The sequence below is a fragment of the Dasypus novemcinctus genome, chromosome 17 (assembly GCF_030445035.2).
Source record: "Dasypus novemcinctus isolate mDasNov1 chromosome 17, mDasNov1.1.hap2, whole genome shotgun sequence".
Classification (NCBI taxonomy): Eukaryota; Metazoa; Chordata; class Mammalia; order Cingulata; family Dasypodidae; genus Dasypus; species Dasypus novemcinctus.
Window position 1 is genome coordinate 80,420,824 of NC_080689.1, and position 23,866 is coordinate 80,444,689.

The 23,866-nt window shown below is 41.9% G+C and overlaps 1 protein-coding gene and 1 pseudogene across 1 annotated transcript in view; one reads left to right on the forward strand and one right to left on the reverse strand.

The window, feature by feature from the left end:
* The window catches only part of CHMP3 (charged multivesicular body protein 3), a 68,147-nt gene extending 50,793 nt beyond the window's left edge, over positions 1–17,354 (reverse strand). Inside the window, exon 1 of the mRNA XM_004465694.4 lies at positions 17,139–17,354. Coding sequence (XP_004465751.1) covers positions 17,139–17,183 — 45 coding nt within the window. The 5' untranslated portion in view covers positions 17,184–17,354. The remainder of the gene's footprint in view (positions 1–17,138) is intronic.
* Positions 14,719–14,817, forward strand: LOC111765893 (U6 spliceosomal RNA; annotated as a pseudogene).
* Positions 17,355–23,866: the final 6,512 nt, after the last annotated feature.

Below are 23,866 nucleotides of genomic sequence, written 5' to 3' on the forward strand. Positions count from 1 at the left end.
TCACGCCACCTGTATCAACAACTTTTAAATGTTAATGATCTAAATACATGTACTAAAATAAAGAGATTCTCAGAGGGGAAAGAAAAAAGCAAGCACGGCCTAATTATAGGTTCTCTATCAGAAATCTACTTTAAATATAAAGACCCAGGTTAAAAGCAAAGGGATAGAGAAAGCTACACCATACTAACACTTTTTGAAAGAAAGTTGGAGTAGCTATATTAATTTCAGACAAAGCAGACTATCAAGGATAAAGAGGGGCATTACATAATGATACACAATTCTCCAAGAAGACATAAGACTACACTGTGTCAAAATACATGGCATAAAAACTGATAAAATTGCAAGGGGAACTATTCTAATCCACTTTGTTAAAGTTTCCCCCATACAAAGTTTGCAGTGATTAACGGGTCATAAGGGGAAGCGGATGTGGCTCTACTGACAGAGCGTCTGTCTACCGTATGGAGGGTCCCGGGTTCAATCCCCAGGGCCTCCTCACCCGTGTGGTGAGCTGGCCCACCCAGCGCTGCTGCCGCGCCCAAGGACTGCCCTGCCATGCAGGGGTGTCCCTGCATAGGGGTCCCCCACATGCAAAGAGTGTGCCCTACAAGGAGAGCTGCCCCACGTGAAAGAAGTGCAGCCCACCCAGGAGTGGCGCCGCACACATGGAGAGCTGACGCAGCAAGATGATGCAACAAAAAGAGACACAGTTTCCCAGTGCCACAGGATAATGCGAGCGGACACAGAAGAACACACAAGTAGACACAGCAGACATCAGGGGGGAAGGGGAGAAGAATAAATAAAATAAATCTTTAAAAAAAAAAAACAAAAAACCAGGTCATAACACCTGTTGGATCCATTCCCCTTGACAGAAATTGAAGAAAGGCAGCCTCCAGTCCTAGCCTCCATAGCCCACAGGGTTGGAGGCAGCCCAGCCCCTCCCGAGAATGAACCAAGTGGAGCAGATGAGGGCCTCCAACCCCTCCCGGCCCAGGCACCCAACCCCTCCCACATTCCAAGAATACCCTACCTTCTAGCCACTACCCCCTGGCCATCTGGTCCCAGGCTGTACTTGGTTTCTCCCCTATTGGTGTAGTGTATAGAGTCATACCCACCACTCTCCAGGGACAGGCTGAAGTCTCTCTTCACACCCCTTCCTTTGGGAGAGCTTCCCAATAAACCTATGCCTGCAATCATCAGTCTCTGCATCCCAGTGAATGCCACTTTTCTCCAATAACTATTATAGCTGGAGACTTCACTATCCCTCTCAGTCCTGGACAGAACCAGCAGGCAGAAAACTGGGAAGGATATAGCTGACCTGAACAGCACTGTATCAACCTGCTCTAACAGACAATACAGAATACTCCCCCACCATGAGCTGAATATTCTCAATCTCACATGGAACATGTACTAAGACCACATTCTGGGCCATAATGCACATCCTGACAAATTTTAAAAAATAAAGATCATACAAAGAAGGGTCTCAGACCACAATCAAGTTGAACTAGAAATCAGTAACAGAAAGATAGCTGGAAATTTTCCAAATACTAGAAGATTAAATAACACAACTCTAAATAACACATGGCTGAAAGAAGACACCTCAAAAGAAATTTTTAAATATTTTGAACTTAATGAAAGTCAAAACAAAATTTAATTTAAAATGTGTAGAATGCAGCAAAAGAGGTATTTAGAGGAAAATTTATAGCATTAAATGCATATATTAGAAAAAAAGTAAGATCTAAAAATAATCTAGGCTTCTACCTTAGGAGCTACAGAAAAGCAATATAGCCTAAAGCAAGAAGAAATAATGAAAATTAGAGCATTTTTGTGACAACAGAAAATGAATATGTGACAACAGAAAAACAAAGAAATATCAGTGAACCAAAATGTGGCTCTTTAAAAAGACCAATAAAATTGATAAACCTCTAGCCAGGCTAACCAAGGAAAAAAGAGAGAAAACAACATATTACCCAAACCAGAAATGGAAAAAGGGTAATTATTACTGATCCTATGGACATAAAAAGGTAATAAAGGAATAGGGTGGTCTGGAACTATATGTTCCCCCAGAAAATTACATTCTTAAAGATAATTCCTGTGGGTGTAAGCCTATTGTAGGGAACCTTTTCATGTTTTGATGAGGTTTTCAGTTCAGGTACGGTTGAGGGTGAGTCTTAATCCTCTTACTGGAGTCCTTTATAAGAGAGTGAAATTCAGACAGAGAGGAAGAAACCCACAGAAGCAAGAAGCTGAAAGCAATGAAACCCAAAAAGGAAGACGTCGCCATGTGCCTTGCCATGTGGCAGCAGATCCAGGGAATGCAAATAGCAGGTCTTCAGGAAGAAAGCTTTGCTTTGATGATACCTTGATTTGGACATTCTCACAGACTGAAACTGTAAGATAATAAATTTCTATTTTTAACAGCCAACCATTTCATAGTATCTGCTCTGAGCAGCCTGGCAAACTAGAATGTATAACAAGGATGTAGGATACAAGGCTAATATAAAAAAGCAAACTGTTTTCTAATATACTTGTAATGCAATAATGAGCAACTGGAATTTGAAATAAAAACAAACAGGAAGGTGTTGGTGGAGGGCTGATGTATGGGATCCCTGTATGATGCTACACATGCTTATTTTGTAAGTTCACAACTTTTACTATACATTTATTGTTTATGTATGTTCATGTATGAATAATATATTTCAATAAAAAATTTATTTAAAAGACAAAAACAAAAACAAACAAGAGTACCAAAGAAAGACAGATTTAGGTATAAATCTAACAAAATATGTGTATGAGCTATAAACTATAAAACTCTGATGAAAGAAATCAAAGAATATCTTAAAAAACGCATAGTCCATGTTCATAAATTAGAAAACTCAATACTGTTAAGATGACAATTCGTCCTACCTCGATCTATATAGATTCAATGCAATCCCAATCAAAATCACAGAGAGCTATTTTGTAGATATGAAAAAAATTAATTTGAAGTTTATATATAAAAGTAATCAATCAAAAATACTCCAACATAATGCTGAAGAAAAAGTTGGAGGACTCACAATACCTGATTTCAAGACTCACTATAAGGCTACAATATTCAAGAGAGAATGGTTCTGGTGAAAGAATACATGAACAGATGAATGGAACAGCATACCAAAGCCAGAAAGAGACCCACACAAACACAGTCAACTGATTATATAAGAGTTATTTTTCACTATTAAAAATATTATTCATTTTAAGATGCTTTAACATCAATCCTACCTTGTGTTTATACTTGTAAAGTATTTCTATAACTAAAAATCACTAAGGCATGGGAAGTGGATGTGGCTCGACTCATAAAGCGTCTGCCTACCATATGGAGGATCCAGGGTTCAGTACCCAGGGACTCCTGACCTGTGTGGTGAGCTGGCCCGTGTGCAGTGCTGCAAATGGACACAGACAGCAAAAACAGCAGGGCGGGGGAGGGGGTGGGAGAGGGGTGGAAAAAAAGAAAGACATTTAAAAGAAAACATGTGTTCTGAATTCTTGGTAAAAATACTTTAAAAATTAGGAAGAAGGAAACTTCCTCAACAAAATTAGGGGCATATCTGAAAAATGCACACTAAAATCATACTAAATGATAAAAGACCAAAAGCTTTCCCTCTAAGATCAGGAGCAAGACAAGGATGCCCACTGTCACCACTGTTATACAACAATGTAATGGAAGTTCTAGCCAGAGCAACTCAGCAAGCAAGAAAAAAGGCACCTAAATAAGAAAGAATGAAGTAAATCTCTCCCTATTTGCAGATGGCATGATGTTATATATAGAAAAAAATCTTTAAAATCTACATAAACTATTAATAGCTAATAAAAAAATTCAGCAAAGTGATAGGGCACAAGATCAACACGCAAAAGTCAGTAGTATTTCTATACACTAGTAATGAATAGTGTGAAGAGAAAATAAAAAAAAAATCCATTTACTACAGCAACTAAAAGAAGCAAATATCAGGGAATAAATTTCACCAAGGATATAAAGGACTTATACACAGAAAACTACAAAGCATCGTTAAAAGAAATCAGAGGAAACTAAATAAATGGAAAGATATTCTATGCTCATGAATTGGAAGACTAAATGTTGTTATAATGGCAATTCTATCCAAAACCATTTACAGATTCAAAGCAATTCTGATCAAAATACCGACAACAACAAAAAATAAACAAAAGCAAAAAAAAGAAAAGCAAAACAAAACAAGACCAACAGCCTTCCTTGCCCAAATGGAAAAGTTAATCAACAAATTTATTTCCAAGAGTAAGGAACCCCAAATAGCCAAAACCATCTTGATAAAGAAGAATGAAATTGGAAGACTCAAACTTCCCAATCTTAAAACTTATTACAAAGCCACACTAATCAAAACAGCATGGTAGGGAAGTGGACTTGACCCAATGGATAGGGTGTCCATCTACCACATGGGAGGCCCGCAGTTCAAACCCCAGACATCCTTGACCCGTGTGGAGCTGGCCCATGCACAGTGCTGATGTGCGCAAGGAGTGCCGTGCTACACAGGAGTGTCCCCCATGTAGGGGAGCCTCACGCGGAAGGAGTGCACCCCGTAAGGAGAGCCGCCCAGCGCAAAAGAAAGTGCAGCCTGCCCAGGAATGGTGCCGCACAAACGGAGAGCTGACACAACAAGATGATGCAACAAAAAGAAACACAGATTCCAGGTGCCACTGATAAGGATAGAAGTGGTCACAGAAGAACACACAACGAATGGACACAGAGAGCAGACAACTGGGGGGGGGGGGAGGAAGGGGAGAGAAATAAATAAAAAATAAATCTTAAAAAAAAAAAAACAAAATCCAGCATGGTACTAGCACAAGGACAGGCATATATAAACCAATGGAATTGAAAGTTCAGAAGTAAACTCTGGGAAATGGATGTGGTTCAAGCAATTGAGCTCCTGCCTACCACACTGTAGGTCCCTGGTTCAGGTCCTGGTGCCTCCTAAAGAAGATAGCAAGTTGGCACAACAGGTAGGTGTGGCAAGCTGATACAAGAGACACAACAAGAAAAACATAATGAGACACAACAAAGCAGGGAGCGGAGGCTCCCGGTGCCTCCTAAAAGATGAGCAAGAGTGAGCTGACACGACTGGGTGGCACAGCAAGCTAACACAACAAGATGACACACAAGAGACACAAGAGAAAAACATAATGACAGACTCAACAAAGCAGGGAATGGAGGCAGCTCAAACAATTAGGCACCTTCCTCCCACATCAGAGGTCTTGGGTTCAGTTCCCAGTGCCTCCTAAAGAAACAAAGGAAGACGAACAGACGCAGCAAGTGTAAACTACTGGAGGGTGGGGAGAAATAAATAAATAAAAACAAATTTTTTTCCTTTAAAAAGAAATAAACTCTCACATCTATGGACAAATGAGTTTTGAAAAGTGTGCCAAGATCACTCAATTGGTAAAAAGACTTTTCAACAAATGATGCTGGGAAAATTGGATGTGGGTATGCAAATGAATGAAAGTGGACTCCTTCACTCATAATGTATGCAAAAATTAACTCAAAATAGATCAAACACCTAAATGTAAGAGCCAAAACTATAAAACTCCTAGAAGAAAATATAGGGAAGCATCTGTAGGAATCTGTGTTAGGCAATGTTTTCTTAGACTTCACAAGCACAAGCAACAAAAGAAAAAATAGATGAATGGGACTTCATCCAAATTTAAAATGTTTGTGCATCAAAGGACTTTATCCCAAACTACAGAATGGGAAAATATTTGGAAACCACATATCCAATAAGAATTTAATATCCAGAATATATGCAGGAATTCTACAATGTAACCACAAAAAGACAATCAATTAAAAAAAAGGCAAAAGACTTGAAAGAACATCTCTTCCAAGAAAATATACGAATGACCAAAAAGCACATGAAAAGATGCTTGATATCCTTAGCCATTAGTAAAATGTAAATCAAACCACGAGATAGAGATGCAGATGTGGCTCAATTGATTGGGCTCCCATCTACCATATAGGCGGTCCAGGGTTTGATTTCTGGGGCCTCCTGGTGAAGGAAGCTGGCTGGATTGGTGGGCTGGCCCAGAGAGAGCAAGCATGCGAAGGAGTGCTGGCCCGAGCTGAGGGCTGGCCTGCGCAGAAAGCTGGCACAGCAAGATGACCCAACAAAAAGAGACACAGAGGAGGGACAATAAGGGAGGCAGCAGACCAGGGAGCTCAGGTGGTGAAAAGACTCTCTCCCACTCCGGAGGGTCCCAGAATCAGTTCCTGGTGCTGCCTAAAGAGAAGACAAGCAGACACAGAAGAACACACAGTGAATGGACACAGAAAGCAGACAGTGAGTGCAAAACAACAGGGGGGGAGGGGATAAAGAAATATTTTTTTAAAAAGTACTTTACATACATTACCTCATTTTAAAAAAAAGGAAAGGAAATGCTAGAGAGAACGTGAAGATATAGGGAAACTCATTCATTGTTGGTGGGAATGTAAAATGATGTAGGGACAGCAAAACAGTTTAGCACTTATTCAGAAAGTTCTGTGTAAAATTAATATATGACCAATATCAATCTCATTACTAGGGATATAATGGAAATAATTTAAAGCAAGGGATGGTGGTGATGGTAGCACAACACTGTGAATGCAATTAACACAACTTAAAAATGGTTAAAAGGGAAAATTTTAAGTTGTATATATGTTACTAGAATAAAAAGTTTTTTGCTTCTTTTTTAAACATAAACAGTGAACTCTAATGTACACTACAGACCATAGTTACCAGTATATATTTCTTCATCAGTTGTAACAAAGGTACACATTAATGCAAAGTGTTAATATTAGGGAAAATTGTATGTGTGTGGAGAGGGGGTATATAGGAACCTTACAGATTTTGCATAATTTCTGTAAACTGACTTCTCTAACTAAAATAAAAAGCAATAACCATAAAGGAAAGGCATATTTTCAACTATATTGAAATTAAGACTTCAATACTCATAAGACACCATAAAGAAAGTAAAAAGGTCACAAAATGGGAGAAGATATTTATAATCATTTAAATGGCCAAGGACTCATACCCAGGGGATTTACCAGAATCCTTTATTGTTGGTGTCTCCCAAACACCAATTTTTGTACTCCCACCACCGGATCTGTCAAAAGCCCTACTCAGATTGTCAGGTTCTAGCCACTGCATTAGGAGTTAGAGGATCCCTATAAGGGAAAAGTGGCCCCAAATGTTGTACTCATGCAACTGAGCTTCTCTCTTCTCCAAGATGTTGGTTTTGTAGTCCCTCCCTACCTTGGTAGCTAGCTCCCCAATGACTTCAAATATTTATTCCTTTTTGTCCATCTCCTGTAGTTATTTTCAGCAGAAAGGTTGATCTAAAGCAACCTAATCTACAATTGGCCTCATGCATTTTAACAGAATATATTTCCTAGTTCTGCCCAATAAAGAGGTCTAGAGTGTGAAGGGCTGGACTCAGACATGACTTCTCTAGACATGCCTCTTCTGTCCCTTTCACTGAACCTGTAGTTGGAGCTCTGGTTGGTGTATGCCCAGGAGACTTGAATCTCTGGGCTATTCATGTGCCAGCTGGGCCCTGAGCCTCTGTAAAGTTGCAGCACCTACTCTCCAGTTCTTTGGAGTTACCCAGGTCAGCTAACAAGGAGGTGAAGATGGACAGCCGCCACACAAAGGAACCGAGAGTCTACAACTGCAAGCAGGAGAGCCCCATCCATCAGTCATGTGGGATCGAAGCCCCCTCTTAATTAAGATGCGGAGTGGGTATCACCATCCCAGAGTCCTCAGGATTGGGGAATAAAATATGAACTAGGATGGACTTACTCTGACTCTAGCAATGGAAGAAATTATATCATTGATGTGGAGACAGTGGCCACTGGAGTTGCTGAGGGCAGGGAGAGGGTAGAAGAGGTGTGATATGGGGGCATTTTCAGGACTTGGAGTTGCCCTGAATGATACTATAGGGACAGGTGTGGGACGTTATATATTCTGCCACTGAATGGACTGGGAGTATAAACTACAATGTAAACTATAATCCATGCTGTGTAGCAGTGCTCCAAAATGTGTTCATCAATTGCAATGAATGTAACACACTAATGAAAGAAGTTGTTGATGTGGGAAAAGTAGTGGGTATGGGGAGTGGGGTGTATGGGAATCTCCTATTTTTTAAAAATATAACATTGTGTTTGATCTATGTATCTTTCAAAAACAAATAAGAAAAATATATTTTTAAAAAAGGCCTAGAAAGTAAGGACCCTCTAATAACAATAAACACCATGAGTGCTCAAATTTTGTTTTGTAAATAGCATTCTCATGAAAAGAAACCAGTGCTCCAAGGAGAAATGGTTGATTTCAGGACTCAGGCTGGGAGTACCTAAATCAAGCCAAGGCTATATTGTGCTGGAAAACAAGAAAGCAATCAAAAATTAAATAGGGTTATGTCAAAAGGATGCAGGAACCAGACTGAAGTAACTCCCATTGGCCAAATTTCAGAACAAAAAAAGGTTAACGGCTAGAAACGATTGAAACAAACACTTAAAATATATAAAAATCATGAGTCCAAAAGAATACTTAAAAGAGAGGGAGAAAGAAAGTATTTGAAACCACTGGAAGTTAACAATTATACCAATTCCTTATTCTAAACATTGGTAATTAAGCACTGTAGCCGTTTGATATGGTTATGAATTCCAAAAATAGATACTGGATTATGTTTGTAATCTGGTCTGTACCCAGGCATGATTGAGTTGATTGGGCCATGTCATTAAGGCATTGAGGCCCCGGCCCTTGGTGGGTGGGACTCACAGATAAAAGGCATGGGAGAGGACAGAGTTGGGGGTTCTGAATGTTGGAGTTTTGATGTTGGAGTCTGATGCTGAAGTCTTAAGCTGGAGCCCCGGGAAGTAAGCACATAGAAGAAAGAGAAGCCAGCCTCAGGAAGAAAGGAACTTTGAACCCAGAGAAAGGCAAGACCCTGGAAGGGAGGAACCCAGGAAGCCTGAACCCTCACAGCCGTCAGCAGCCATCTTGCTCCAACACGTGGCAATAGACTTTGGTGAGGGAAGTAACTTATGCTTTATGGCCTAGTATCTATAAGCTCCTACCCCAAATAAATATCCTTTATAAAAACCAACCAATTCCTGGTATTTTGCATCAGCACCCCTTTGGCTACTACAAGCACTTATCCTGCTTTCTCAGTAGAAACTATGTTCAGATAAATAGCCCCAGTTGATGAGTAACAGATTTTAACAGAAGGCTGCCAGCTAACAAATCAGGATGAAATGATAGCATTAGAAAAATATCCATTTTGCAAACCCTTACAAAATAATGGGTAAATTTTTCATAATAAAATTTTAAAAATAAAAGCACTTGGCATTTGATAAGTGTTCCATTTTAAAATGAAATTAAGCTCTTTATGACAAAGAAAGCAGCATACTGAAATAACAAGCCATACGCTTGGAAGAATAAACATGCTCAGCTTCACTAGTAATCCAGAAAATGCCAGATACCATCTCATATCCATTAGATTAGCAAAAATAATAATTTAGTCAATAACAAATTAGATATGAAACTAGGAAGTCTCATTCTGCTGGTGAATATATAAAATAGTACAACTGTTTTGGTTGTCTGTTTTCTGTGTCTATTTGCTGCGTATTCTTCGTCCGCTTCTGTTGTTGTCAGCGGCATGGGAATCTGTGTTTTTGTTGCATCATCTTGTTGTTTCAGCTCTCCGTGTGTACGGCGCCATTCCTGGGCAGGCTGCACTTTGTTCCACACTGGGCGGCTCCCCTTATGGGGCGCACTCCTTGAGCATGGGGCTCCTCTATGCGGGGACTCCTCTGTGTGGCAGGGCACTCCTTGTGCGCATCAGCACTGCGCATGGGCCAGCTCCACACGGGTCAAGGAGGCCCGGGGTTTGAACTGCGGACCTCCCATGTGGTAGACAGATGCCCTAACCACTGGGCCAAGTCCGCTGCCTGTACAACTGTTTTGAAAACCAACTTGGGAGTATCTTTTACAGTTAAATCCTAAGAGCCAATAATTTCACTTGTAGAGATATAATCACTGAGCTACACCTGCTCCTCACAGTACAATGTTTTTGTAATTTAAAAAGAAAAGCAAGCAGAGTGGATGTAGCTCAGTGATTGAGCCCTGCTATGTATGGACGAGGTCCTGGGTTCAACCCCCAGAACCTCCTTAAAAAAAAAACCAAAGGCGCTAAATGTCCATCAATGAAATCAACAAAGAGTCATAAACTTACAGTGGCATTCAAGACTTAAAATAATTAAATAGATCTACAACTGTCAGTATGAATAAATCTCAAACATAAAGTTACATAAAATAAGTAAGTATAAATTTTCAAAAATGTACAAAACAATATGAGGCAGGAAGATGTCCTGCCAAATTTAGATAGTGACTGTTCCCATTTGGAAGGATGTAAGGGACTGTGATAGGAGACAAAGTATAGGTATGAATATATTTGTTAGCTGTGGCTGTTGTAACAAAACACAACAAACTAGGTGACTTAAAACAAGAGAAATTTATTCTGTAACAGTTCTGGAGGCCAGAAATCCAAAATGAGTATCACTGAGCTGAAACCAAGGTGTCAGTAGGGCTGTGATTCCTCCAAGGGCTCTAGGGGAGAGTCCGTTCCTTGCTTCTTTCAGCATCCGATGGCTGCAGACATTCCTTGGGTTGTGGCTGCATCATTTCAATCTTCAAAGTTGACCTGTTCCAATTTTCTCTCCACTCCATCTTCATAGGGCCTTCACTATCAAATCTTCCTCTAATAAGCATACATGTGATTGTATTTAGGTTCCAACCAGATAACCCAGGATAATCTACTCATCAACTTAATCACATCTGCAAAGACTTTTCTGTTTAAATAACATAACATTTACAGGTTCCAGAAATTATGACCTGATATCTTTGCGGGCCATTTTTCAGTCCACCACAATGGGTACTGGTTATTGTCTGTTCTTTATGTAAAAACAACAATGAAATTAAATAAATTTTTATATTTTTAAGAAAAGAAGATAAAAATTATACAATAAGCAATCCTTACAAAAAGAGAAATAAATAAAATAAATTTAAAGGCCAACAAAAAGAAAAGAGGAGAATATGTCATCTTAATAAAAATTCAACAATACACCAAGAGGATAGAACAGCCTTTAAGGCTTTATTTAGTTACAAGTCAAAGAATATAGAGTAAAAAACCTAGAGCAATAAAAGGAGAAATTGACAAATTAGCTTATAGTGTAGAAGTCTAATATCTGAGATAAAACTCAAGTAAATAAAAATTAGGATACACAGCAAGAGCCTTACACTTTATCTAACAGTTATGTAATTTAGTATCCCAAAAATAAATGTATTATCAATCTCTTACTATATTCCAGGCCCAGTGCTAACAACTTTCCAGGCATTCTATAACTGAATCCTTATAGTGATTTAGCTAAGATACTATTATCCCATTAAACAGATGAAAAAACTGAAACAAACTGTGACTTGCTATAAGTCATCGAAGATAAAGCTGGGATTTAAACCCAAGCTGTGTGATTTGAGTCCAGGCTCTTATTCACAATGTGCTTTCTATTTACCCATATGTTCGTATTTCAGGCTAAAAATTTTATCTAAAAACTGCTTCAACTTCATCCCATAGGATCTGATAGAATATTCTCATTTTCATTCATTTTAGACAGTTGTTCATTTCAGTTTTGATCGTTTTCTTTAATTACATTTTTTAAAGAATTAAGAGAAAAATTACAGATTCTAGAAAACCTTCTAAAAATAATTTTGACCAGATAATCCATTCTAATGGTATAAAACCAAAAGCTATAGAGGGGATTGGGTGCAGTTAGCGTTTGAGTGCCTGCTTCACGTATATGAGGTCTGGGTTCAATCCCCAGTACTTCCTTAAAGTGTGTATATATATATATACACTTGGCAGAGGACTTGGCCCAGTGGTTAGGGCGTCCATCTACCACATGGGAGGTCCACGGTTCAAACCCTGGGCCTCCTTGACCCGTGTGCAGCTGGCCCATGCGCAGTGCTGATGCGCGCAAGGAGTGCCCTGCCACGCAGGGGTGTCCCCGCATAGGGGAGCCCCATGCGCGAGGAGTGCGCCCCGTAAGGAGAGCCGTCCAAGAATGGCGCCGCACACAGGGAGAGCTGACACAGCAAGATGACGCAACAAAAAGAAACACAGATTCCCGTGACGCTGACAACAACAGAAGAAGACACAAAGAAGACAGAGCAAACAGACACGGAGAGCAGACAACCGGGGTGGGGGGAGGGGAAGGGGAGAGACGTAAATAAATCTTAAAAAAAAAAGTGCGTGTGTGTGTGTGTGTATATATGAAGGCATTGAGAAAAGTAAGTTCCCATCCTACCCTTACCCCCAATTACCTAGTTTCTCTTCCTGGAGGCAATCTCTGTAACTAGTATTTTGTGTATCCTTCAAGATAAGCTTAGATATACAGAAAACTAGAAATTGGCTGAAAAATTGGCTGAAAGTCATAGATAAAACTGAACTTAGATTAAAATTTACCTATTCAGATCACTGTTAGATGAGTAAATGGAAGATGATCATAACACTAGACTTTAAAAGTCTGCCATTTTCTCTCTCTGTTTCTACTTCTATTTATCAAGCAAGTACTAGATGGGCACCTCACAAGAAGTTAACATTACGCTGGCCCAATGGATGATAAAGAATAAAAACATGATCCTTCCTCTCAAGAAGCTAACAGTTTTGCTGAGGAGACAAATTCTCACAGGGTAGCCTTTTCTCTAGAGATGCATCTGGATCTCTTGAATGTTTTCCAAAACTGAGATTCTTGGTGCCTTTCTCCTTCATCTCCAACCTCTCCCACCTGCTCCTTATCTGAACTCTCTCCCTCTCTGTTCATGGCATTTCCCTTCCAAAGGCTGAAGGGGTTTGACAGGGGGTATGATTAAATGGAAACCTAAGAATGATTTTTCTACTCTCTTCACATGTAGTAGATCACCAAATTCTGACTATGTCAACTAAATATTTCTAAAACTATCCTTTCCTCCCCAACCCCACTCTTTGCTGTAATTCACATCACCTCTCACCTGGGTCACTAACTGGCCTCCCTCCCCAAGTCTCTTCTCCCAATTCATGCTCCAGCCACTGTCCTCAATGCGCCGCATCCTTAATAGGCACGGCACACAGGTTTTTGCTCATCTGGCCTCAATTCACCTCTCCTACTGCTCAGTCCTAATTGTTCATCCTCCAAAGAGTCTGAACTTCTTTCTGGTTCCTCCAACATATATTCCACACTTCCACACCTTGCACATGCAGTTCACTTTGCTAGGAATATCTACCCTTTCCTAATCTTATCCTCATCCACCCTCATCTGACAAGACTCAGATGCCCTCCCTGACCAGCACCCCTTCCCCACTCGACAGTTAATCATTCCCTCCACAACGATATCACAGACCTTGTATGTACTTATAGTATTGTTCTTATCTCCCTGTGGTATTTGTTCCCATGTCATTCTTCCCAAGTAAATTTGATATTCTTTAAGTCCACTCAATGTCATTTTTTATTTTTGTGAAACTAGTGGCCAATGTACACCAAAATACCTCAATAAATGTGTAAGAACTAAGTGAAGGAGGCTTCCTCTATCTTCCTCCCCATCTCTCCCTTTCTCATTTCTGTTTCCTTTCTGATAGCATCCCATAAAACCACATCTAAGGCCACATTAGTTATGACTTAAGAATTCTGATTCCAAGGGAGGTGACTACCCTACCCAAAGCTCAATCAGTGAAGTCCCTAAATAAGGACCACATAATTTTCCAGCAGAATCTCAAGTCCAGGAGAAGATGTTTGTCATCCCCCACTGTGTGTCCCATCCCACAGTAGTCTCAAGGTTTCAAATGTATTAGAAGGCTCCCTTATCTGGCCCAGTCTAGTCTTGCTTGGACAGGTTTCCCTAACTGAGATGGGGCTGCCAAAGTGTCTCCGAGAAGCCTGGGGGGAAAAGTCTTCAGTCCATAGAGGCTCCTTATATAACAACTGTTTCCCTGGAATATTCCTTGGAAAACTGCTCCTCTTAGGACTACCTGACCTTAAGCCTTAGCAAACTTATCCTGACACTCATCCAACACAGCATTTATCTAGTATTTACTCTATGCTGCATACTACCCTAGAGGCTTTGGAACACCATCCATGAGGTATCTTTCTTGCCTGACCTGACTGGTCACGATGACCTAAATGGTACTGTGCTTGACAATCATGATACTGTGTCATGGTTGCACCCAGGCTCTCTTACCCTGTGCCTGGACCAGGACCCACACACCACCCTCTTACCCAGGGAAAAGTATACTGTAAATTTATCAGAACTCAACAGTTGCCCAGTTGAGAGTAGACATTTAGTTGATTCCTTCCCTCTCTCTAACCCCCTTTCCCTCTCTGCCAACATTCTCTTTAATTTCCTTTACTTAGCTTCTTTTATAAAATTGAACATTTTGTCTTCTTCTCTCTTAAAAAAATTCCAAATTTACCTGTCTTCTTATTCACATATACCTCTCAATACTTTATCTGTGGCCAGCAGCTCTACAGAGAATATGTATTTCCTATCCCTGCTCTATTGGCACCTTTTGAAACTGACAAATACAACAGGGAGGAGTGATTGCAGCAGGTGACAAAACACTTTCATTACTCACAAGTCACAAGGTATAAAGAAAATGCTTAGTGCTCTTCGGCAGCACATATACTAAAATTGGAACGATAGAGATTAGTATGGCCCTGCACAAGGATGACATGGAAATTTATGAAGCATTTCATATTTTAAAAAGAGAATGTCTAGTACTTGGTAAAAGCGGAACCTAAAGGATATAGTCTTCTGACAAAATAGCGTTTAAGATATAATCAGAACTGAAGGGGTACCTTAGAGTACTGAGAAAGGGAAACTTGAAGAGTATCTTGGGCAGGATATCCCCAGCACCAAATAAAGTAGACCATCTAACACTAAAAAGCACACCGAGTAGTCAAGAACCAATTCACAGGCAGGAGGTGTGTGAAAAACCTGATAGCGCAGGGTCAAATCATTTCTGATCACCCCAGTCCTCTCCAAACTGCTATATATGTATATGCAGTACCCTATGCAGACGTGTTCTTGAAAGGATTACCTTACTTGCTAGCCATTAATTTCCTTGGCTGCTTATTTCATCTTTATAATCCCCCTCAGGGAGGCAGCATAAATGGCACAATAGTTGTAGAAGCTGTAGAAAAAGATTTTCCAGGTTATAACCTCTGGTTCTGCCCTTTACAAAGGGTGTAACCTTAGGCAAATTCTTAAATGCTCTGTGCCTTAATTCCAGACCTGCATGGTGGGGATGGTAACATTACCTCATAACATTGACAGTCCCATAAGGTGCTTAGCATAATGCCTAGTTCAATATATTTTAGCTAGTGGTAGTTGTGGTTAACCCTGTAGAGCATACTCTATAACTTCACTATTCAAGTGCTGTCTGCAGACCAGCAAAATCAGCACCACATGGGAGCTTGTTAGAACTATGAGGCTCTACCCAAGACCTGCTGAATCAGAATTAGTTTTGACAAGATTCCCAGTGATTAGTATGCACATTAAAGTTTGTTAAGTACTGCTCTACAACACCAGTACGGACCTGTCCATAGTTGGAAAAAACTAAAATCCTTTACTTAATAAATGACCTTATCTGTTAGTTCTCTCAGGGTGTGTGTCTATGTCTGTGTGTGTGTGTGAAGTTGTGAGTTAAAACAACCATGCATACCATGCAGGACTCCCATACATCGTCCCACCACCAACACCTTACACTGTTGTGACACATATGTTATCTGGCAGGCATGTTTTTAAAACCAATCTCAAGCATCCATCCTATTTTCTAGTGTTAATTTCTCAGGTAGGTCATTCCACTAGAAGCATACACTGATGCCAGGTAATAAGAGTTAAATTCTTAATTTTAAATTATAGTGCTACACAAGTAATACACATACCAGAGATCAGTTTAAACAGTAATGAGACTGTTTTCCTAGAATCTTAACTCATTTTATGAATGGCAAAGCTAAGGCCATTGAAAGGTAACAAACCTCTTCCTAACATCAGAAACACAGTTCTACAATAACAAGCATCTTACAACACATATATGTTGTGAAATGCCCATCTACGTAGTATTCTAATATTCTACCATTTATGAAATGATGCCACAAACTCTACCTTATTTAAACGCCACAATTTTTATTTTACCGAGGAGTAAAAGTGAATAATGTGTCTGAGGGATCTAATATTTGAGTGCCTACGGTCCTAGGATCTTTGAAAAAGAAAAACATTGAACATAAACGCACATATGTGTCAGCAACAGCGCTAGGCACTTTACAACCTTTCATTTTCGATCACTCTAAAGCGATACGATCAAGAACCCTACAGATAAGTTAACTTTCCGGAGATCCCAGGGCCCAGGATTCCAAGCGCGGCGGCCGGACCCTGCGGAGCATTCCTAACCGCCGCGCTTCGCGGCCTCCCGAGGCAGATCCAGAATTCCAAGCCGAGTCCAGAGCGCTCTTGAGCAGGGGTTCTCTGAGCCGTGCCCCTGCTACAGCTGATGTCTGGGGTCTGCGCGAGCTCGCAGGGCAGGAGCAACCTGAGCCGGGACCTCCCCCTCCACACAGCGAGCCACAGGCGCTCCCGGCCGGCCGGCAAGTGCCCGGACCTTTCGTCGGTGGGGACGCGGTCCTCCCGGAAAACCCTCCGGGCGGGCCCGCAGGGCTGTGGTCCGTAGGCGAGCGGGGCGGGGTCTGCGCCGAGGAAAACTTCCGGGCAGGACGTACCATCGCGCGCAGGGGCGGGGTGCGGAGACAGGACGGCGTCGCTGCTCGGCGTCTTGTGGCGAGGCCGAGGGACTGGTAATCTATCCCTCGCTCCCAGGTCGAAGGTGGAAGTCCCGGGGCTCGCTCTCCCCACAGCCCTTCTCCTCAAAGACTTTCCCAGCCGGCCCCCGTCGAGTGGGAGGCCCCGGAAATGGGGGCCGGGCGGGCCCTGGCCAGCCGCGGGCGAGAGGGTGTCCCGCGGCTCACGGACTCTTGTACGCCCCCCTCGAGCCCACCCGCTCACAGGCCGCCGCCCTGCCCCTTACCAGCTCTTTCGGTGGCTTCTCCTGGGTTTTCCCAAACAGCCCCATGGCGAGCTGACTTCGGCCTGCCACTTCCGGCTTCCCGTTCCCTGCGCCTGGCAGGTCCCGGGCAGCCGCTTGGGCGGGGCGGGGCTGGGTGAGAGGAGGGAGCCCCGGCGCCCGCAGAGGAGCGGCTGCGGCCAGGGCGGTGCGCGTGCGCCGACAGGACGGGCCCCACTGCGCAGGCTCCGGGCGGGGCGCTGCCTCTCCAGACGGCGGGCGACGTGCTTTCTGCGAGGAGTACGGCTGTTTCCGATGGGAGACGGGATAATTGGCTGCGCTGGGTGGTTCCAACAGCTTCTGAACCTATTCTCCAGCCTGCTTATTGTTGCGCTGAAGACTGTATCTCATCCCAGCCACGTCCACTTTCGCCCTGTTTCCCAGCAGTTCGGCCTCCGGGCCCCGCGGGCTTTTCTTCGGGCGAGAAATGACCGCTTCCTCCGCCATCACACCGGGTCTCGAACACCTGGACATCATCTCCTCCTCTCCCCAAGCCCCAACGACTCTGACCTTCCAGTGTGTCTTGACCTCCAGCCCTCTTTTTGATTTTTAAAAACTTTTTAACTTTAAACGATAACAAAGGGCAGCTTAAATTATAGAAGCATTACTTTTAAAAATCCTGACCAGGCACGTTTGTTTAATCCTAAAAACAAACTGAATTGTTTCTCCAGGTGTACGGAAAGATATATGAGCACAGATCAGTTAAATGACATGACCAGGGTTTCCTTATTAATGAAGAAAATGAAAGGAAAAAAATGCTTCGTCATATTCATAGCTCATGAAACTCAATCCCATATTCTTAGTTTATAAGTTACAACAGTTGTGTTGTATTTCTTGCCAGTTACCACAACTTTGATTCAGGGCATTGTCCTGTCCACCCTGGGTGACTGCCACACCAATTCCTGCCTGGCCTTGGTCCATAGGTGTGTTGCCCCATGACCTTAATTAGGCTTTCAGAGGATTCTGAGGAGGAAGGACTGGGAACTTCTTAGCAGGTGCCTCTCCAGTGGAGCCTGGATGGTGAGGTGATGATGATCCCATTGCCTCCTCAGTCCTACTCTGGCTTCTGAAATTAAATACTACCAATGAGAAAGTGGAGGATCCTCCAGTTCTCTTATGTTTTTGGTAGGCTCTGCTGTTCTTTATAATCAGTGGGTGATTTTTTTAGGGTTAGGGTACCACAGCACTACAGTGGTGTGTTATTTTTCAGAAAAAAAAAAGGGTAGATGTGAACTCTTTCTGGTTTTAAGAGTGGGATATTTGTCAAAAAATCTCAAGGCAGGCAGGGTCTTTCAGACTGTGACAAGATACTTTTAATTTAGGAGTGGAGCAGATGTAGGGAAATGTTCTTGGTTGTTAAAGCTAAAAAGAGGTAATTGACAAAAATATTTTAACCATAAAAGCCTTGAATATTACAGATGATGGGTAGTGAAGAGTAACACTAAGAACTTTAATTTTGCACCAGTATAATCATACTGATTATTTTATTTTCAAATAAGATGTTTTTCTTTTAACTGAACTTACCTAATTTTAGAATTCAACTTCTGAAGAAATCATCCCAAATTAAATGTAATCACGGCAGAGTTTGTTTATCCTGCAGTACCTTTAGCACTTCTCTTTGTTGGCATTGCCTTCCACACTAACAAACCTACTGACTTAAGGAGAAAGGGCCACAAAATCAAGCACTATCTATATACTCAGCACGTTATTGTTTACCTCATAACTTTTCAAATATATGTATGTGCTATTGAAATTAATAAAATATAAAATTATTTTAAAGCTTTAAAATAATTCACAGTGACTTTTTGGAATTTTTATATATGTCAACTATATGTTAGGATCTGTATTGATTTTTTTGTTATCTTGATTAGGTTACAGTTTGTAGTTTTTTGATCATACACTAAGTGCTGCTATAAAGACATTTGTAGATGTGATAAAAATCCATAATCACTTGACTTTGAGTTAGGAAAATTGCCCTACATCAGGGGTTTTTAACAAGGGGTCTGTGAACTTGAATTGAAATTTAAAAAAAAAATTCTTGAGACATGTTTGTGCAGATGTGATATATTTATTAAATAATACACAGTATAGTGCAGACTTAGTAAGGGTCCATGGTTTTCACCTGACTGGCAAAGGGGTCTGTGGAACAAAAAAGGTTACGAACTCCTGCTCTAGATAATTGGGTGGGCTTGACTGAATTAGTAGGAAAACCTTTGGAGCACAGCTGAGGCTTCCCTGAGAAGAAATTCTGCCCATTGTCTCCAGGCCGGAGAGAGTTCTGGCCTGACCTTCCTGTCAGCCTGCCGCCTGCCCTCAGAGAAGGACAACCACCACACCATGGAGCCTAGAGTGCCTACAACTGAAAGTGGGAGGATTGCATCCAGCATCCATGTGGAATCTGAGCCTCCTCTTGACATAGAGATGCAATGGACACAACCAATCCAATGTCCACATAGAAAAGGTGACATTGGATTGGGAAAAGTGGACATGGTGGCTGATGGGTATGGGGAAAGATAGGAAGAGATGAGAGGTGGAGGCGTCTTTGGGACATGGAGCTGCCCTGGATGGTGCTTCAGGGGCAATCACCGGACATTGTAAATCCTCACAGGGCCCACTGGATGGAATGGGGGAGAGTATGGGCCATGATGTGGACCATTGACCATGAGGTGCAGAGGTGCCCAAAGATGTACTTACCAAATGCAATGGATGTGTCATGATGATGGGAATGAGTGTTGCTGGGGGGGGAGAGGTGGGGTGGGGGTGGTGGGGTTGAATGGGACCTCATATATATATATATATTTTAATGTAATATTATTACAAAGTCAATAAAAAAATTTTAAAAAAAAAACCTCACCAAGAGAGCCATCGAAATCACATGGCCAATTATTTGCAATAAATTTCTCAATATATATCTCCTAGTGATTCTTCCCTGATTGAATGCTGACTGATACACTTTGATAAATTATTTCATGTCAAAAAGAAGGCATAATATTGAGTCATAAGAAGTGAAGCTTTGGATTTTCTCCTGAAGTGCTGCTAACTGCAGAGAAAAAGTAACCAACCCAAAGGGAATGTGGAAGAGAGCTGAAAGTAGATGACTACAGGAAATAGCCTTGGAGTCTAATTTGAATTTTATATCTTCCCCATAAATTATCAATGTTCTAATATGAAAATATTCTTTTATATGAGCAATTAAGTTACTAAACTTTTTGTCCCCAAATCATTAGGAAGATTTAGTATTTCAGGAAGATGTACCATCCTTGCCCCATGTCTGGATTTTGTCCACCTCCAAAAAGTCCTGCCCACTGTAGTTCCACAATTTGAGAAAATTGGGTTGTAACTGTTTTCACCACACATATCTACTCATTGAGAAAAAAGGTCTTCCACCCACCCTAATATATATAATTTTTGTTGTATAAGTTGTGGTCTGCAAACAAAAGTTTTGTTGAGGATTTTTTTTTTAAGATTTATTTCTCCCCACCCTCTCGTTTGTGCTGTCTCTTCATCTTCCTTTTTTAGGAGGCACTGGGATCCCTTGAGCCACCTCTACTCCCTACTTTCTTGCATCTCTCATTATGATTTCCATCTTGTGTCTCCTGCTGCGTCATTTTGTTGCATCAGCTCAATGTTCTTTAGAAGGCACCGGGAACCAAACCTGTGGCCCCCATGTGGTAGCTGGGAGTTCAGTCACTTGATACATATCTGCTTCCCGAGGATTTTTAAAATAAGTACCCTTCATATAAAAGTCGAAAGTTCACTGGTCACAGAGTCATGTAATCCTGGGATAAGGAGGGTAAGCTGCTGCTTAATTCACACAGTGGGCTCTGAGCACTTACAGAAATAAACTAAAATACAATCTAGTTACCTGGTCAGCAGCCCAACTTTGTCTTTAAAGGAATACATGGGCATCACCCATTATAAGATTTCTAAGGTGTCGAAGCCCACCAGCCAAACATCATCAAGAATCCACCTGTAGGGAAGCAGATTTGGCTCAATGGATAGAGCGTCTGCCTACCACATGGGAGGTCCAGGGTTCAAACCCAAGCCTCTTGACCCATGTGATGAGCTGGCCCCGGTGCAGTCCTGATGCGCACAAGGAGTGCCGTGCCATGCAGGGGTGTCCCATGCATAGGGGAGCCCCACATGCAAGGAGTGCACCCCATAAGGAGAGTCGCCCAGCACAAGAAAAGCACAGCCTACCCAGGAGTGGCGCTGCACACACAGAGAACTGACGCAGCAAGATGACGCAACAAAAAGAGACAGATTCCCGGTGCCACTGACAAGAATGCAAGTGGACACAGAAGAACACATAGCGAATAGACACAGGGAGCAGACAATGGTGGGGCGGGGGCGCGGCGGCGGGGAAGGGGAGAGAAAAAAAATTTAATAAAAAAAATGCACCCGTAGCAACCAAAGTTAGGTTTATCTAACTTGCTGCGGCAAGGAGCAATGCACACAAGAGGAATGATGGAGGACAAAGGATCTGAGAGAAGTTTATAGGATTTGGGTTTGTGGTGGGTGATTTTATGGAGGGTTTGGGGGAAGCAGAGGTTAGTTTTGGATTGCGTGCAGTAGAGAATCAAGGGCATGTCAGTGGTTGGATATCTTGCTAGATTTCCCCTTCTGTGATAGCCAGCATCTTTTTTCAATGGTATATGAAAATGTATATGTAAATGGTATATTTCAGTGTATATGCAGTAGTACCCTAAGTCAGCATGGTACAAACGATGAAAGTACTCTATGCAGATCAAACTGGGGCAGCATTTGGAAAGCTTTCCATGTCAGCTTGCTTCTGGAGTCTGTTTCTCACCTACCCAACAAGGGTGAGTGCTTCCTTCCACTTCTGCTGTCTGTCCTAAGTTTTCTCTGGAAGGCGTGGGCTCTAGAGCAAAGCTCAAGTTCCCTTAGTAAAGCAGCAGCAGTCCCTCCTGTTTGGCAGAAGAGGTGGATGTTTGGTCATTTTTGTAGTTTCAGCATGACCCTGTCTCTGTTTTTGGGCATAAAGTCCTTGTCTGCCTTGTTCCACCACTGTCATGAGTGGCATTGGGAACACAATAGTTTTCCTGTCAGCTTCCGGCTGCTAGGGCCATTTTTGTTTTCTCATAGTTTATCCTGATTTCCTTGTAGCGTGGTGGTGAAAAACTTGGGATCTGGAGGCAGACAGTTCAAAATTCTCCTTGGGCAGATTATGTAAACCTTTCTGTACCATGGTTTACTCCTCTGGGATGTGGAGAAGATAATACCTCATAGAGTTGTGACAATTAAATTATAATACACATAAAATGCTTAGAGCAGTGCCTGGCATCGATTCAGGGCTAAATAAGTGTTAGCTCACTTATTATGATGATATTCTTTTTTTTCTCTCCCCTCTTCCCCCCCCTCCGCCCCCCCCCAGTTGTCTGCTCTCTGTGTCCATTTGCTGTGTGTTCTTCTGTGACCGTTTCTATCCTTAGCAGCAGCACCAGGAATCGGTGTTTCTTTTTGTTGCGTCATCTTGCTGTGTCAACTCTACCTGTGTGCCATTCTTAGGCAGGCTGTACTTTCTTTCGCAGTGGGCAACTCTCCTTATGGGGTGCACTTCTTGCGCATGGGGCTCCCCTACACGGGGGACACCCCTGTGTGCCACAGCACTACTCCTTGCACACATCAGCACTGCACGTGACCCAGCTCATCACACAGATTAGGAGGCCCTGGGTTTGAACCTTGGACCTTCCATGTGGTAGGTGGACCTTCTATCCGTTGGGCCAAATCCACTTCCCCTGACAGATTTTTGTACCTCAGTATGGCACAAAAGTGTAGAAATAATTCTCATACATTCAAAGAATGGCATAGAAGTAGGTCATCTCATGTAGGTTTTCACTGACACATCCCTCCAATAATAGGTGGAGAGTGGGTGGAGCTCAGTGCTGGGGGGGAGCAAAAGAAACTCTCCAGTGAGTGCTAGTACCTGGTGGCCGAGTCACCGAGCGGCGCCCAGCCCTCAGCGAAGCTGAATGCCCAGATTTGACTGAAATATCAGAAATCCCAACTTGGAGAGCCAGAAACTTTATAGAGAGAGCGGCTAAAAGCGTGGTCCCAACTGCCCCTTTCTTTCCTCATTACATCTTTCCTAAGAAGCCCTGGATCTCCTGGTTAGCATTCGAGACTTTAAACACCCATGATTGTGGAGTATGGAAGCAAGGGCATTCCTTTCCCAAGAAAAGACATTTCAGCGAACGGTGGGTCACTAAATGAAGGGAAGCTTTTGACAGCTGTACGTGGTTCTGAAACCCTTATGGAAGGACTGACATCACTGCCAGAATCAGAAAATTTTACTCACTTAAAAAATTTTTTTAGCCAAGTTATGCTTCTGGCCAGATGGAATAACAAGATCTTAAATTATCCTCTACCTGAAAATAACTTAAAAAATCAAAGCAAGATAGATGAAGTCCTAGTTTTGTGGAAATTGACAAATTATTCTAAAATGCATATCAAAATATAAAGGGCCCAAGTAATCAAAACAATGCTGGAAAAGATGAATAGGTTTAGAGGACTTGTGCCCCTGATGCCAGGATTTATTAAGCTACAGTTTCAGTGTGGTACTTGCATAGTGACAAATCAATGGAACAGAATTGGGTCCAGAAAAAAAAAAAAATGTATATATATGTATATAGTACCTCAGTGTGACACAAAAGTATAGAAATAATTCCTAT